The sequence below is a fragment of the Antrostomus carolinensis genome, unplaced genomic scaffold, assembly GCF_000700745.2.
Source record: "Antrostomus carolinensis isolate BGI_N321 unplaced genomic scaffold, ASM70074v2 scaffold8615, whole genome shotgun sequence".
NCBI lineage: Eukaryota > Metazoa > Chordata > Aves > Caprimulgiformes > Caprimulgidae > Antrostomus > Antrostomus carolinensis.
Genome location: NW_010317041.1, coordinates 2,683 through 20,331, shown reverse-complemented (window position 1 = coordinate 20,331; position 17,649 = coordinate 2,683). Strand labels below are relative to the sequence as shown.

The 17,649-nt window shown below is 36.9% G+C and overlaps 1 protein-coding gene across 1 annotated transcript in view; it reads right to left on the bottom strand.

Moving 5' to 3' along the window:
* Positions 1–795: 795 nt before the first annotated feature.
* The window catches only part of NECTIN3 (nectin cell adhesion molecule 3), a 19,061-nt gene continuing 2,207 nt past the window's right edge, over positions 796–17,649 (bottom strand). The window contains exons 2-5 of the mRNA XM_010168442.2: positions 15,721–16,017; positions 13,723–13,840; positions 10,632–10,783; positions 796–1,697 (exon numbers count right to left, since the gene is read on the bottom strand). Of these exons, the coding sequence (XP_010166744.2) occupies positions 1,105–1,697; positions 10,632–10,783; positions 13,723–13,840; positions 15,721–15,883 (1,026 nt within the window). The 5' untranslated portion in view covers positions 15,884–16,017 and the 3' untranslated portion in view covers positions 796–1,104. The remainder of the gene's footprint in view (positions 1,698–10,631; positions 10,784–13,722; positions 13,841–15,720; positions 16,018–17,649) is intronic.

Genomic DNA, 17,649 nt, shown 5'->3' with positions numbered 1-17,649 from the left:
AGTGTCCACTTCCCAACTAATAGTAATCTGAAATTATAGTTACCCTCTTTGTAACTTATTCAGAAGCAGCGTAAAACCCCTGTTTTAACTTCTGGTCATAGATGTTCTAGTGAATGCTTTGACACCTCTTAGCATGCTTAATGTTTACTGGCACCCAGGAAAGTAAGCAAATTTGCATTAGCCTCCACCTCAGAAATCTGTTACAGAGTTTGCCTCCTAGTTGTGTCCAATTCTCCAGCTTTCAAATGCAATGGTAAGATTCCCACGAAGCCTCAGAAACAGGTCTCTCAAACTGTACCCTGTGTACTTGCAAAAAGAGCCTTGGATTGATGAATGAGTTTTGACATCCTGCCAATTACAGGCCTAACAAAATACCTTACTGTATGTATATATACACACACTAGCATAAGTTTAGAAACCAATGACTATAAAAAATAATTTCTCATCTTATTCAAAGACAAGCTTTTGACCTGTTTACACAGTTACTCCTCAAAATCTTGTTCATAAGTTACTTTCAGTGCAATGACTTCTTTTAAGTACATAGTTACAAGAAGGCTCATTAAAATGCTAAGAGGTATTCATTTTTGTGCAGAAAAACCTAAAAGTAAAGCTTTGATTTTGCTGTAACTCATTTTAATTGGTAAAGTATTTGCTATACAGAAGCATTAAATCTACCATGGATGGTATCTAGATTGGAGTAATTCACTTAATCTGCAAAGTAAATGCCCCAAAAGATTATATTTGATCATTGCCTTAGGTAAACTACTTTTTAAATCAGAGAGGCAAGACAGCCACTTTTTATTCTTAAATAATTTTGAATGGCAACTTTAATTTAGCCTTTTTTACCTCTGACATAGACCAATATAAGCACTCTGTATTAAAACTCAAACCTTAAACAGTAGTACAGCATTGGGGAAAAAAAAGCAGCTCAAATACATTTTCCCTAGATTCAATATTTCCATTTGTCAAGTCACAATATAAAAACCTTCAAAAAAAATAATCAGTTTCAAAAAGTTTATTCTTCCTCTTGTGTAAGTATAAACAATCTGAAAGTGATCAGCCAATGAAACGAACTGTAGGTACACGTTTAGTTTTCAGTGGTTACTACACATACCACTCCCTCCGAGATATTACCGAGCCATCTATGTGAGAAACAAAGTCTTCTTCATTGTCATCGTAACATTCACCACCCATATACTTCATTCCCAGTGTTCCACTTTCATAGTAATCCATTGGTCTTTCATAACGTTCCTGGTACCTGTTAATATTGTCTATATTGTTCCACTCTGGTTTTTCAGGGTCTTCTAAATAATCTTTAGATATTAAGCTGTTCATTGGATGCTTTATTTCTTTTTTTATACTGTCAGGGTAAGAATCCACATCATCTGACTGAAGAACATCTATTTGAGACTCTTTTTGCATATCTGATGGTGGAATGTAGTTCTTAGCAAAGTAGTCACCACGGAACGTCCGTCTTCTCCTATAGCAGATAATTCCAACCAAAACACTGACAAGTATGAGGAAGAGAGCCCCACCCACCGCACTACCGATGACGGTACCCCAAGTGTCTTCCTGCATTGCTGGCAAGGTTGATGATGGAAAATCTATTATTCTAGGTTCTGTTGCTAAACCTGTGATGCCATCAGTCGAAGGATGCCAGGGAACCGTGGGCAGTCGAGTGGTAGTAGTAGGAGGATCTAATGGAAAGAGCAAAGAAGTAGACAAGACACAGAAAAGGCACAGAATGTCAATGCAAGCTAAATCAGTTAAGGGTTTATAAGAAAGCAAAGTTGATGGGTATGTTCTACAAGAACAGTTTTTCATTCTCAAGTTCATAGCACAACAAAATGCCTTACATTTTCCACAGGCTTTGAACTAGCTTCATTACATGTGGTTGTGAGCTATGCTGCAGCAGAATAGGAAATATGGGGAAAAAGCAAAATAGAAATAATCTTTAAGTAGTCATTTTGCCCTCCTCAGAGTAAGGAGATGCAGCTTTTTAGCTCAGATGTTCACTGTTCATTATTTACCTCTCCCATGGAAGAAACCTATTAGAGGAAAAAACCAAGCAGTCCTCTATCTTTCCAGCCAGCAGTTAGGAACACTGGATCAAATTGATTATGCCACTGAATCAATTATTCCACATTAAATTCCCACTTCAGAAATTGTTCAAGGCACTGAATATAAGAATGAAAAACTGAGTTGTGTGCTCAGTCAGCAGCACATGAACTACTGATTTTCAAGCTATTCTCTCCAAAAACATTTGTTGCATCAATATAACTTTCTCAGCTTCACCTTGGGATTAGCGAAAGCAGCATAGTTAAAAATGGCATGTATTAATCTCAAAGTAACATTTATGTTGAGCAAGGAGCTTTCAGGATTATAAATTTTTTAAAAAATTGAAACATTTGAAGTAAAAATTATTTCTATGCATTCCTCCTAAAAGGAATTTGATCCCTCATGCACAAAGAAATTGCCATATTCATTCCTCAATATAAAATAACAACTGATTTCATGTCAGGCTATACAAATAAAGAAGAGATTGCCAGATACCGAGCTTCTCCAGCACTGAGTTTTTTTCCCTTTGTTCTTTAGGAATACTGGAGATGTATGCATCTGTATTGAAGACAAGGTTGCAAGTGATGGGCTGATGACACCACGAAAGCCTCCTGAGATTATCCCAGTCAATCACAGTGTTACATGCAACTCCAGTTTTTATTTCTGTGCCACAACAAATAAAACCAGCTTTTTGCCTCACCCAATGCAAAGTAATTTTAAAATCAGTAAAGCAAACACTAAACATTATTACAGCTTGAATCTTTTAGAGAGAATATTTCATGGACAGCCAAGTAGCTCATTATGTCGTTATTTAGTTAAATGCCCATAAGCAAGATTCATGGAACTACTACTACTACAGTATTATAGAGGCACCCTACATTTACCACCACAAAAAATGAAATAGATAGAACTGGAGATTTGTCAAGTTTCCAGTTATTTGAAAAATCATAACTTTAAAGATTCATAGATATGACTTTTAATCTTACTCCTCAGAGATAGTCACACAATTCTCTCATACTAGACAGAATTGCCACATTTGTCATGATCACTACAAATCATACTTCAGACTTCACTCCTGAACACAACATTTTAAATTTGACACTATAAGCAAAGTTTCTCACAGATTTTCAAAGCACATAATTATATTACTTGAATGTAGAAGTGGTGATTTGTTAGGGAGCTATACATGAATGAAATTAATTTGATAGAAGACAGGAAACTGAACAAGAAAGATGCACTACCAAAATGAACAAGAAGAATTCAGATTATGATTTTAGTAAAAACTGATTTAAAGGGAGCTTAACAATTTAACAAAGAAGTAGAGATTAAGGAATCCAAGTTTACCAGGGTTCCCATGTCCTACAAATCCATAGGTCAAGAAAGTAAACTCAAAATCCTCTTCCTTGAAAATGCACTTGCTTTGGACACAAGATTTGTCAGCTTAAAATACAATTTCAGATAATATCAGCAGTATCTTCTAGGATAAATATAGGGGTTTTTTTTAACTGGCTTTGTAATTGTTCATCTATTTCCCTTCTGATACCCAGATCTTAAGTATCATTTTCCAAATCCACAACATAAAATACAGATTCACAATATGTAGTATTTGCACCCTGGCAAGTTTAACCATCACATCTCGATATCCATTTTTGTCTCACTATGTTCTGGGCCCTGTTCAAATCGTTATTGCATATACCCTGTCGTAATGATAAGGACAAGTGAAGACCCACAAAAAATTTCTTCTACTATTACCTAGCTATCATTCAAATAGGACAGGAGACATAACTGGAGGAAGTAAAAACCTATTTTCTCGTATGAAAGAGTAAACCCATCAGCTCCCTCCATACATAAAGAAAAGTCAAGTTTTCCTGATTTGTTTCAAAGTCTTTAACAGTTTTCTATGAAGAAAAACAAGATTTGCTTTTTCCTTCAAATGAAGCTTTAATACCTTCTCAAGCAAAGTACCACGGTCCTTGTACAGTATGCTTAGTTTTCCCTTTCTTTATTTTCCAGATGTTTCCCATGAACATCAATACCAACTTTCAACAGTTTCAGTCTGATTTTTAGTTTTTCCTTAAATAACTATTCTTGATACAATTTTCCCAGCTCTTGAAATACAAACAACTTACCTTGGGCAGATGAGTGTCTAAGATTAAATTCAGTAGAGACGTCCAACTACATGATATGTCTCGTGTCCCCAAACACTACATCTTCCCCACACCTCAATCCCCTTGCAGTACATCTTTGTTCAAACATACAGGACCCATCTCTTTGCTTCTGGGGGAATTCAAAGCCATCAGAAGCCAAGTATCAAAAAGATGAATGGGCTAAGAGATGGATGGGTCATCCTTAAGAACCAGACAATCAGCTTCAAAATCTTAGGTTAAGTCCTGTCTCAGTATCAAAAAGCACACCATTGTAAAAATCAACTAGAGAACACAGTATTTTTAAACTACAAGCCATTTTGGAGTTAGCCTATTAGGAGGTCTTTCACAGGTAAGTTGACCAGCTCTATAGTAAGGAAGAAAATTCCATAGTAGCACACATCTCCTCTGGCTAACATTTGTCACTTACGCACTACAGAATCAAAAGTTTTGGAAGGGAGTGTACCTTGGCTAGCTGTTATATATCAATGCAGACAGTCAAAGTCTGTTTTGAAAACCATGATGAAGTCTAGTTCTCCCCATTAAAAAAACAAAACAAAACACAAACCCCACATGACTCAAGATCCACACTTCATCTCCCACATCCTTTTCCTTGCCTCCTGCAAGACAAGGACCTGCTATCAGTTACTTCTAATCCAAAAGTGAGTTGGCTTTGCACAAATCACAAGATCTCTGTCTTTGCAGTTCTCATTTTACTGAGTGGAAAGCGTGTGTCTGTGTACATACTACACGTTTGCACAGAGACATATGTAACTCTGCTTTTCAACCTGCTGCTATTGCCAGATTTCCCTTAGATACCAAGTGCCTATAAATTAAAGTACTTGATAACTCTATGTAGCTGTCTGGGCATTACAAAAACAGCCCTTTCTTTCAACTGCTGAAAAGCTTATGTTGCAACTTTCTTATAACAGCAGGGAAAGTAGCCTTTCCATGAAAGAAGGCTTTCTGAACATCTGAGACTAAAAGTTTTTGAAATTTATCATTGTTTCTCCAACTATTCCCACTGCCAAGTCAAGTAGCAGGTAAGGACACTGTGTAATCCTCTCCTCAAAGCATCTTGTGTACTCAGGTTCCACATTGGAGTGAAACATTTTCCTTCAGATTATCTTCAGCTTGTTGTCCCATTATGGCAGCATGACAGACATGAAGATTGAGATCAGCCTTAAAACAATCAACAATTTTTCTCTCCCAGAGTCAATCATCCATTTTCAAAGTTCAGAGTACTTTGGCAGTTTCTAGTTTGGGATTTCCATGCACTTGAGTAGAATGTTTTGGCACTTTTTTGGGACACAAGAGAACAACTGTTATCATTAACATAACCAAGCTTGCAAGGAATATTTAGGAACAATGTTGGAAGTTCAAAGTCTGCTATACCAGCAGCATGCAAGTTAGCAGTTAAGATACGCTGGGACTACTTCTATACTGCAGAAAAAAACCAGCTTATCAATATTCCTTCTAGTATCTATTTTAGAAAATAGAAGAGTATTTGTGTGGTGGGTTAATCTTTGCTTGATGTCAACTGCCCACCAACCTATCACTACTTCTTCTCAGTTGGACATAGGGAGAAAAATACGACAAAAGGCTTGTGGGTCAAGATAAGGACAAGGAGATCACTCAGCAATTACCAGCACAGGCAAAACGGACTCAACTTGGGGAAATGCATTTAATTTATGACCAGAGTAGGGTAATGCAAAACAAACAAATCTTATAACACCTTCCCCTCATCCCTCCCTTCTTCCTGGGCTCAGCTTCACTCCTGATTTCTATACCTCCTTCCCACCGAGTGGCACAGGGGAATGGGGGCTGCAGTCAGCTCATTGCATGTTGTCTCTGCCTCTCCTTCATCCTCAGTCCTCCCCTGCTCCAGCATGGGAAGACCCCTGGGAGACAGCCCTCTACAAACTTCACCAACATGAGTCCTTCCCACAGGCTGCAGTTCTTCACTAACTGCTCCAGTGTGGATCCCCCATGGGGTCACAAGTCCTGCCAGCAAACTTGTTCCAGCACAGACTCTTCTCTCTACAGGGTCACAGGTCCTGCCAGAAGCCTGCTCCAGTGCAGGCTCTCCACTGGGTCACAGCCTCCTCTGAGCATCCACCTGCTCTGTCATGGGGTCCTCCACAGACTGCAGATGGATATCTCCTCCACCATGGACCTTCATGGACTGCAAGAGAATAGCCTGCCTCACCATGGTCTTCACCACAGGCTGCAAAGAAATCCGCTCCAGCACCTAGAGAACCTCCTCCCCCTCCTTTTTAATTGCCCTTTGTGTCTGCAGAGTTGTTTCTCTCACGTATTCTCACTCTTCTCTCTAGCTGCTGTCGCACAGCACTTTTTTCCACCTTCTTAAATACCTTATCACAGAGGTGCTACCACTGTCACTGATGGGCTTGGGCTTCGCCTGCAATGGGTCTGTCTTGGAGCTGGCTGGCATTGGCTCCATCAGATATGGGGGAAGCTTCTCCCAGAAGTCACCCCTGTAGGCCCACCACTACCAAAATCTTGCCACAAAAACCAAACACAGTCTCTATTCACAACGCTCTCAAAGAGGACTGTATCTGAAGAAACAAAAGCAAAAATTATTATCAGCCTCTATGTTAACCCTGACAATATCCACTCTACAAGAAGGTGAGTGACACTGTACTTACAAAGCACATCTTCCTAGAACTGCCAGGATTCCTGGCTAACAAAGGCTGACTTTACTTTTAACAAAGTATTCTCTTCCAAAGGCAGTCATTTTAAAAGATGACAGAGGAAGCAAATAGATTTTTATCTGAATGTGAGTCTTGTAGGTCACCTCTCCATATTGCAAATGGAGAAAGAGGTAGCCTCAGTAAACAGCATGAAGATGATGGGACACAGAGCCAAGAAAATTAAGTTCAATGCCTTGTGTAAAAAAATTGAGTAAACCTATATTAAAAGATCAAGTGCATAACATATCAAGCTGGCAGCTTGCTGCTGAAGGACTACGTCAGGAACTTCAACAACACTTGATCACCTCTGAACTCTGAGAAGCATGATGTGCTTTTGCTAGACAGCTATACAAAGTTTAACTTTACATCACTAAACAAGTAAGAAGCAGTGAAAATATCTGTGCATCAAAGCCAGTATCAAAAAAGTCTCCACCTTCCAACATCATTTTACTATTTCCCTCTCCATATAAAGGCATATCATTTCCTGTAGCTAAGAGCTGGAGAATCTATCATTTAGTCCCTGGCAAGTACTTCTCTTTATTTCCCTGTACCACTTCAAGAGTATTAACATACAGGTTAAGAGTGCAACGGAATTTATTAAAAATACAGCTTTATTTTTTAACAATGCATATTAGGACCAAAACCATTTTTTGCTCAGCTTACATTCCAATCCTACAACACATTTTGACTTAAGTTATTTTTTCTAGCAGTTAAAAAGCTTTACCACTACCAGCATGATGACTGTCCAGAGACACTAACTTCACAATTCCTTTTTGACAGCTTCATAATTAAAAATTAAAAAATTTGAAAAATAGCAGCTTTTTTTTGCTATCTTCAAAGTCTGGAAGACAGCTAAGATAGAAAAATACGCTAATTAAATGATTGCTCTGCTACAGTACAACAGTGCCATGTTCACCATTACTAGATTAATATCTGCTCCGTTAATTCAAGTATTAAAGTGGTAAGCAGTTTGAGTTAAAGTTTACTACTCCTACTTCATTTTCTGTACTCCTGACATCAGCCTGTATGTTTTCTCCCCAGTGTAATCTGAATGATTATTACTTAAGAGAGACATTTTTGCTATTTCATTGTCACCCATCCTGCATCATTTTAAGGGCATTTCAGTTATTTAAACAGCCAGTCACGCTGAAAAGTTATTCTTAAGAGTTACAATGAAATGGGCTTAATATTAATTTCTGAAAACAATACAGGTGCTATACTTTACGATTGCCCCATCTCTCTCATTTAAATCAAGTGCCCCATATACAAGAAGTTAATACACAGTGCTTTAAATCAATTTAGTATAGTCTTCTCTAAGGTACCTGCAGTAGAGTGCTGGATACTTGTCTCAGTGTTAAACTGAGGAGTACAACTTGTCTGAGCATTAGTTGTAGTGACATGGCACCAGATTTATTTTAAGTTGCCTAAAAATCACCCATATTTTCTTAGATATTGGTCATACTACACACTCCAAAATTAACATGAGATTTTTAAAAACTGACATTAATGTCAAGTGAAGTATTTGTTTCTCCTAGTGCACGTAACTTGTAGAACAGAACCATGACCCTGTATGATCTCTAGCTAGCTGACATTCAGTTTTGGCACTCTCTAAAAACAGGTAAGTTTCACTATTTGCGATAAAGTTACTGCAGCAAAACAAAGTTGCTGAACAAAGCTGAAGAGCAGTAAACATTACCCACCAGTCCACAAAGACAAGCTACTGCAGCTTCACTACCTCTGCTGTAAGCTATTTTAAGTTATGTTGCATTTACCATAGGCTAGAGCAGAAGCCATCACCACAGCTCAACTACTATGTGTTTCTACTCTGCTTTTTCTAAAACTTGATTCATTTTAGAAAACATAATATGAAAACTCATAGTTAGTCCATTTTAGTCTGTCAGCTGCAAACATGATTTGAATGATAGCCTTATATTTTCACTCATGACAGTTGTGGTAAAAAGCATGAGTTCTACTTACAGCAGATCATATTCATAGAACTGACAACTTTACAAGTAGTGGACTTGAAAATTCAATTTCCCCCCTCCTTACAGTTAGAATAAGGCTCAGAACAGAGCTACTCAGAAAACAATACAGTTAAAGTACATTTGAAAGTTACATTCCAAGGAAATATTTCATCCTATTTAATAATGCTATTCTAATTTTTATATGATTTGATATCAAATGTGATAGTCTTTGTAACTGTTTTGAAACTGTTACAGAGCCAAGAGTTATCCCACAACGGAAGCATTAGAACCAAGCATTCAAAAGTAACTTCTCACAGAAGTGACTTTCTTAATACTTTACAGCACTTAAGTCTTAATAGCTAGACTTTTATAAAATTTTTAATTTCTGTTTACAAATAATTCCACTGTCTCAAGAGTATTTAGAAGTTTCCAGTTAACTAGCTCATTAACTAGTCAGTTAACTAGAACTTACGTCTTCCATGATGGCCTGCTGATTAGTTATGTCAGATTGACTGAAACACCACCCCTTTTCCTAAATATGCAGATAACTACCAAATACAAATTGTGATGTGGCTTCAAATGTCCTGTACATTCAGCTTCAGTCTTAAGTTTCCATTGTCATCTCAACCCTTAAGCATTAATATTTAGGTTTAAGTTATTATGAAGAAGGCATCTATGTTTCTTTCCATGTAACCTGTAACTTGCCAACATGCACTCTGATGCTGACTTCATGTTGTGGAATAACTATGTCAAAATCTTACTGAAAAGCAGCAATAACATACAACAAAATGAAGTTTTTATTTTCATGTCTTATTTTTTTCCTTAAAAAATTATATATGAAAACTTATTGATTGAGCTAGGTATTAGGTAATCCATTACAGAAATTTGGAGAGCTTTTTTACATTTGTACAGCACTATTCACATATATCCTAAGTCAGCCTGTTCTTTCTCAAAGAAGGTATCATAATAAAATATTAATCACATTTTGTAATAGATACAAGGATGTTTTCCAACAGCAGTGCTGCTAAACAGACATACAAGTTTCCCATATTATACTAAGTAGATCAGCAAGAGTTCTGCAGCAGATACTTTATGATTACTGGATATTTGCTGAGAAAAGGAGACAAGTAACTGGAGTACAATGCACACATTCAGAACATAACCTTAAATTCCTTAAAGTAGAATATTTTTGACTTTCCTATATATAGTTGCTCCCCTCCCACTAACATCTGTTTTTTCAATTTATTATAGACAAGGTACTGTTCATGACAGTCAATATGCCTTGCCAAAACACCGGAAAAACAAAGTTCACCTACCAAGAGAAAGTCAGAATCTCAGAAGCACTACAGAAACTACTTCAGCCTTAACAATTTCCACTGTATGTGGTTATTACTGAAGAATCAGTGTCATCCTGAACTATACTGCAGCTCTCAACTCCCTACTTACAATTGCTTTTCATAGAATGGTTTGAGTTGGAAGGGACCTTTAATGGTCATCTAGTCCAACTCCCCTGCAGTGAGCGGGGACATCTTCAACTAGATCAGGTTGCTCAGAGTCCCATCCAATCTGACCTTGAATGTTTCCAGGGATGGGGTTTCTACCACATCTCTGGGTAACCTGTGCCAGTGTTTCACACAATTTAAAAGGCTTAAGTATTTTACACATTAAATGGCTCTTCAGTTTACTATTTCAACTATTGACCAAATAAAATCCAAGTTAACATGCTGTCTTTGCTGATAAGTAAGACTTACCTAATATGTAGATAGTCTTCTGATCACTTCTCTGACCAAGGGAATTAGTCACCTTACAGATGTAAGTCCCGGTGTAGTTGTAAGTCAACGGGCTAGTGAACTGCAGAGTATTGTTGACAGACAACAATCCTTCAGGCCATTGTCCATCCAACCTAAAACCAAAACAGTTAGTTATACTTCAGCTGTGAATCTTTACAACTAAAGTTTAAATATAACTAGTTTAAAATTGTATTTGCAACAGTCTAGAGAGTGAACTTTTCACTGTACTCTCACATTGTTAGGGGGCTTTCATTGGATATTCTCAGCATTCACCTGAACATTTATTATTTCATTTCTGTGTCAAGTCCTTTAAATGTCTGATCTGCTGGCACCAGCAAGCTGTCCACTAATGAATACTACTATAATTAAAAAAGCATTATGTAAAAGAACTTGGAGGAACAATCCATCTCAAGCTCTAAAATCTAACAAATTAAGATGCACTTATACTGCTGTCGGGATTATCTGCCTGTTCTTTTGCACCCAGCTGAGCTAACACTATAAAAATTTCTGTCAGTACACATTTAATTTACAGGACATTTTGACTAGGATTTCTGAGCAGTTCAAGCAGTTTCTTCCCTCTCAACCTGCCTCTTCCCACTCCCCATCACTTTTCCATCTATATTACAGCACTAAAACTGAATTTGGCACTTGGTGATATATTTAGGGAAACAAATGGTTAAAAAAATTTGTTTCCAATCAATTGGCTTTTCCAACTCTATCGTTTCCCTGTAGCATTCTGCATGTGACTGCAGTAACAACTGTGTAAGCACAACAGAGAAAGGGGAAAGGCCAAAGGTCTGGAACTATTTTAACAGAGCTGCCAACTGCCCAAACACGTGTGTTATTTCATGTCATTGCATCCAATTTTGCTTTTATCTACTAACAGCTAAGCAGGACTAAATCAATATTCAAATATGTGATCACCAGGTCTCAGTATCTTGGAAGTATTTAGCAAGTATGATTTTATAAATAGTACTGAAATGAGAGGCATCCCTGACACTTTAAAATGGGTACTCCAATGGAAAAAAACCACAGTTACAGTAAACTTGATCTCCAACAAAAGTAGGTCCAAGACAACATTCCCATTTCTTTGCTGACAATGACTATTACCCAGAGTTGCTTCAGCTATATGAAGTTGATAAAAGTGATTAAGAACTGATACATGTGATTAAGCATGTACTTCAAAATTCATAGTACCAGAAGTGTTTATTAAAATAACCAACAACAAAAACCCAACATTATAAAATAGTCAGTTAGTTTGAAAGTTCTATTCTAATAAAGTTCTCATATGCACAACATCTTAAAATATTGACCAGGAAAATATTACTATCCTAGCAAACACATTGTCACCGTTGTTTCCAAGGGATAAAGATTTTTTGGCGTGGTAGTTCTAGAAGCTATTATAACTTGAAAATAGTAAGGTAACACAATTTCAGTACAGGTAGTTTCCATTTCCTTCAACACTCAAGCTATCCTTTTTTTGCACAGAATTCTTTTTCTTTTGAAGTTTCTCATTCACTGGGATTATCGCTTCTTGGATGGCTTGTTTTGTTGTTCAAACAAAAAGGTACACTAGCTTTACTCCAGAAAATTAAGCTTTTCTTGTAAAAGTTGGTTCAGTTTTAACCTCAGAAAGTTTAAAGTGACCTCTGAAGCTTGAGGTGCTTTAAAGTATTGTGTATATTTCTTATGGAATTGTAAATAGAAGTTGTATTGATTAGTTCTTACATACATTTCAAATGCCAATCAGAGATACTGAGAGCTCAGTTCATCTGATGAAACAAGTGGTACGCCTGCTGAGAGCCTGGCATGCTTTTTAAACATAGGAATTTTTGTGTGTTGAAATCTCTCATCACACTGAATTTGAGCTAAGCATGGGATGGGGAAGGCAGCCTACTGCATAATGTAGGTGAAGAACACATTTTATTAAGGCATACATTTTACTAAGCTTACTTTAATGTAGCCATGCCATTCTGACTAGAGTTAGTGGCAATCCTGACTCCAGATTTCAATGGCTGCTTTTAGAATTGAGTCAGTTATAACAACGTTTTGTTTTCCTTTGAAACTGCCATCAAGCAATTCCAAACATACCAATACAACATTTTCAAACCACATTATGACTGCTGTTCCTATACACTAAATTATATCTACTATTGAGATGGTAAGGGAATGGATGACAGCTTCAGATCAGTAAATATTCCTGTGATTTTACCAACAGAAGCATTGTAACATAGCTATGCTTAAATTTACACTGTCCTTAGGAAAGTTCTTTCTTTTGTTTCTACAGGCAACAAATCAATTTAAAATAGCTAGGTTTATTTTTTTTTTCTTCCTTCACAGGAGAGATTATCTTGATCTATGCTTATCTTTGTTGCCCAAAGTACATCCACGGCTGCAAAAGCAAAGCAGTGAACTTCAGAGTAGGACCTACCCAATTCATATATTCATGAAATGCAGTTCTTACATAATTTCCTTTTTTTCTTTTTTTTTTTCTTTTTTTTTTTTTTTTTAAATAGAGACCTAGTTCAAGACCTAGTTTCCATCACTATGCAGAACACTGCATTTATCTGTCTTGGCAACTCCTTAAGCACTTTCAAAAAACATGACAAATTCTGCAATTCAGTAAGCAGCATTTGCCATCTCAACTGTAACTTCCAGATTTTAAAATGCAGACACTGAAAAGTCTGTTCAAGTGTTCACAACCTACTTTAAGTAATAATAAAACAGAACTAATGAAATAATAGCTAGATCCCTACTAGATTTATTGGGTTTTGCTCTATATACTGCAGCATACACAGTCTATTTTATTAAGTAACCACAAAGGATTTTATCCTGAGAGTAATGACAAACTGTTCAGGCTTGTAAATTTGCAAGATATCCACTCACTCATATTCATACATACATCTTGTATCCTCCTTTTAAAAGGCTGGATAACACCATTACAGCCTAATACAAGTCATATAACTCCTTGTTTTCAAAACAGATGTTTACTGTAACTTCAGAGATTATACCATTTTAATCATGTGGCAAGCCTCTTTTTATAAACATTTACCTGGTCCACATAAATTCCATCGGTAATGGATTTGCATCAGCATTACATCTGAGCTGAACGTTCTCTCTTCCAATGAACCAATTTCCATCATAGCCAGTTACTGAAACTTCTGGAGCATCTGACAAAAAAAAGATTTAACCTATCAACAGTCACAATATTTTCTTTAAACACCAATTGTGTGTAATGGTTAGTGCAGTGAAACAGAATGTTTTCATGTTTGGTTGTGGGGTTTTTTTGTTTTTTTGTTTTTTGTTGTTTTTTTTTTTTAATTTAAAAACCACCACCACCAACACACACTGAGAACACCAATACAGTTCCAAGCTACAACATACTATGCAGCAGTGGATTAGATCAGGAACTGTACATTGTTGTAATCAGCACAACTGTCCCACTGCATTTTCAGCAAACAGAGCACTTTGGGGAAGTGAAAAGACTTCAGAAGAATTGAATCAGTTTGATTTTTTGGGCAGTGGGGAACAGTAATTTAGAGCTACTTCTCCCTAAGAATATAAACCAAAGTATCAGAAACAGTGTTTTGAGAAACCAGAGTCATCAAAAAGTTCACAGATCCCAGTAAGAAAGGTTAACAGTAATCTACTGGCATCACAATGTACAATTACGTTGGTATGACACTAAAAAGCAAGGAGGCCACTTCAGATAAGCTGGAGAGACCTAGTTTAAATATTCAGAACCCATAAAACATAAGAACCAGTATGATTTGGTTGGTACAAGCTCCTACAGTAGAAATGAAGTAGTTGCAAAAGCTGTAAGTATAAGGGAAGCCTAAGGGAAGACCATAAAACACAGACATAAAATCTCTGCTTCTCACTTACTTCTGTGTTGCTTACTATACAATTTTGTTAGAAGTCCTGAAACATACTTTCACACTAGTTTCAGATTAAAATAAGTTTAAGATCAACTTGCCCCCTCATTTCACTTCAAATACAGAACTTCATTCTCTTATTCACCGTTTTCGACAACAATGGGAACAAATAATCTTTACTTCCACTTCTGTATCAATGCCATTTCAATCTAGAACTGCATCTCAACAGTGACAAAATAAACCAGTACTAATCACTATTTTATGCCCAAAGAAGTGATTCTTGACCAAACAACAAAAACAAACCCACAAGAGATTCTAGTCAAACCAGAATAGCAAAGTTCACTTTTTCCAGCCATTTTTTTCTAATTGAATTGATGGACTTCTACACTTTAGGAACTTTAAAGCAGCACTCAACTGAGACAGGATAACAAAGGAAGAACTTGAAAATAGCTCACCTTGGTCACATATACATTGTCGAACAAAAAATGGATCACATGCCTAAAGCTTATTCATCTTAACTGGTTTTAGCTAAGCAGTGTTTTAAGCCATCTCACTTCGTATTTATGTGTTTTAAAGCCACAAATTTGTTAAACAAGCCTGATACAGGTTTGAACTACATGAGCAACCTGAAGCTGAATAACAAGTGTTAGGAATGTATATATGTTGTTGTTTCCTTATGCAAATTAAGAGTGGGAAAACACTTAGTGAGTGATTTGAAAATACCTGACTGACCACCATAGGATCTACTTTCAACGTGTCATCTCAAACACAAACCTTCATTATAATTCTTTTTTAGTACTGCTGAAATTGCAAGGCACTAGAAACAGTTTATGGATCAGCTGAGTTTGTATTTAACTGAACTGAAAAGATTACAGACGAAATAACAAACTTGAGTAGTAGTGTTTACCCATGAGCCAATATCCAAAACAAACAGTAGAAATATAATGGTATTCTAGCTTTGTGATTAGATTATTATTTTTTTTTTTAATACAGAGGCCCTAGGTTTCTGCTCCTGTCTGACCTACCTCTTATCACATGCTTTTCTATACAGTTTTAATTTCCTTTTTTCCCCTGCAGCAGTAAGTGCTCATCTCCTTCCCGCAGAAGGTATAACCACCCTCTTTATCAGTGTATAAGATACATATCAAGTAATAATGACTTTACAGAATACTTACACTGTATGTCCAACACATGAGGGAATCTTATCTCCCTTTCCAAAGCAGGGTGCCTCACAATACAAGTTACACGTCTTCCCCTTGCAAATCGTGAAGGGACAATCATATACCGACTTACAACTGTCACTGTTTCATTTGGAAACAAAGTAGAGTTGGATTCCATTTCACCAAGACCTCCTTCCCAGTCAATCTCTGCAGCGGGTTTTCCAGTGGCTGCTGTACAAGTGGCTGCTATTGTCCGATTTGCACCATCTATGAGAGGGTTTGGTCCTTTTGTTAAGCTCACAACAGGTTCAACTAGAGAGGGGGAAAAGATAAATTTAAAAAATATGCTAATCAGATATCGTAGAAATAAGATCACATCATATATCATAACCCTTATACTGATTCATGACCCCTATCTGACTTAACCCTACTGACTCCAGCTTCACCTTACATACACATGAACTATCAGAGATCTCTTGTTGCTCAAGTCCTTACACTTCTTTATAGAAAAATAAATTAATAAGGCATCCAGAAAAGAAAGAGCCTTAAATCTTATTGCATTAACTTTCCAGGCCTCAAAGTTTCTTCTTGGTTTTAAGTAAGCTTTTTTCAACTGCTCCTTTTAGTTTTAAAACTGATTTTCTTCTGCCACTATCCACAGGAGGTCTGGACGAAATTGGCATGATTACAAGACAAACAGTATTATTTCCACTTACCATTAAATTCACTAATTCCTTGGCAACAGCATGACACTGGGAACTGTCAGCCCCTTCTTCATCACAACTGACATTTACTGGAATAACTTCTTTCCAAAACAGTATTTCTACTTTTTGTTTTCTCTCCCCTCAAAACCAGCAGCCTTAAATTTCTGTGTAACTTACTCTGGCCACTAATTAATTCTTTACTATTGACTTTGTGTTGTTGGTGGGTTTTGAGTTTGGTTTTTTGGGTTTTTTTTTTTTTTTGACAAGTCAGTTCACTGATTTTTTTATCTCCTTGATACTTTTCATTGACCCAGAAAACTGTGTGGTACTCAAGAAGAATGTGTACATCTCATCTGCTAGCACTTTTCAAACACCATTACTTTATCAGAACTGTTTGAGAGGATTCATTTTCCATACTGACGTGCATCTTCCTTTAACTCCTTATTGTAATAATTTCTATATTAGTGCTATGTTAGCGTCTGGGATCTATTCATGGTGACAGACCTACATCTACATTTGATATTCTCATCTGTGCAGCTCATTCTTCACTTGTAGCATTGGAAAGAGCTAGCTTGCAGAAGAGATCAAGATCTACTTTATCAGTACCCACGCTGAGAAATCTAGCTTAGCAAGACAGCAGGAGTCCAACCAAATCAGGTACTTAAAATAGTCACGTACAGGGCTCAAGCCAGTAAAATAAAAATGTGAGCTCTGCAAGCTACCCTGCCACACACCATCTCCTCTGCCTTCAAACACCATTTTGGCCAGTTTAGTCAGCACCTCAAGCAAGAATCAGCTTAACATACAATTCTAGTTTAACAAGGTAAGTTTGAAGAACCAAGTTTTTGGGCAAGATCAATATATCGGTTTGAACCAAGAAGCATTTTCATGTTTTCACTCTTAACATGTTTTTTTTACAGTGCGTTTCCTTAAGGCAACATGAAGCACTAAGTGAAGCAGGCTGGGAGTAAGCAAAGTCACCAGACATAAGTCTGTTAAGCTGAAGTAGCATTAAGACAGAGGCTCTAAATACGGTCCTAAGTGATACAGGACATTTTATCCTGTAGTTATTTTTCCCTCCATTTGTCTTCAGTGTCTCTGCCTTACACTGTGCAAGCACCTACTACATGATTAAGTTAAGTATTTGCTAAATAGAAATAGACAGGGACTGGAAAAAATGCAATACCACTTGGACTGGAAACAGTTTCAGCCCTGGGACATGAACGTTTCTCTCCTTGTT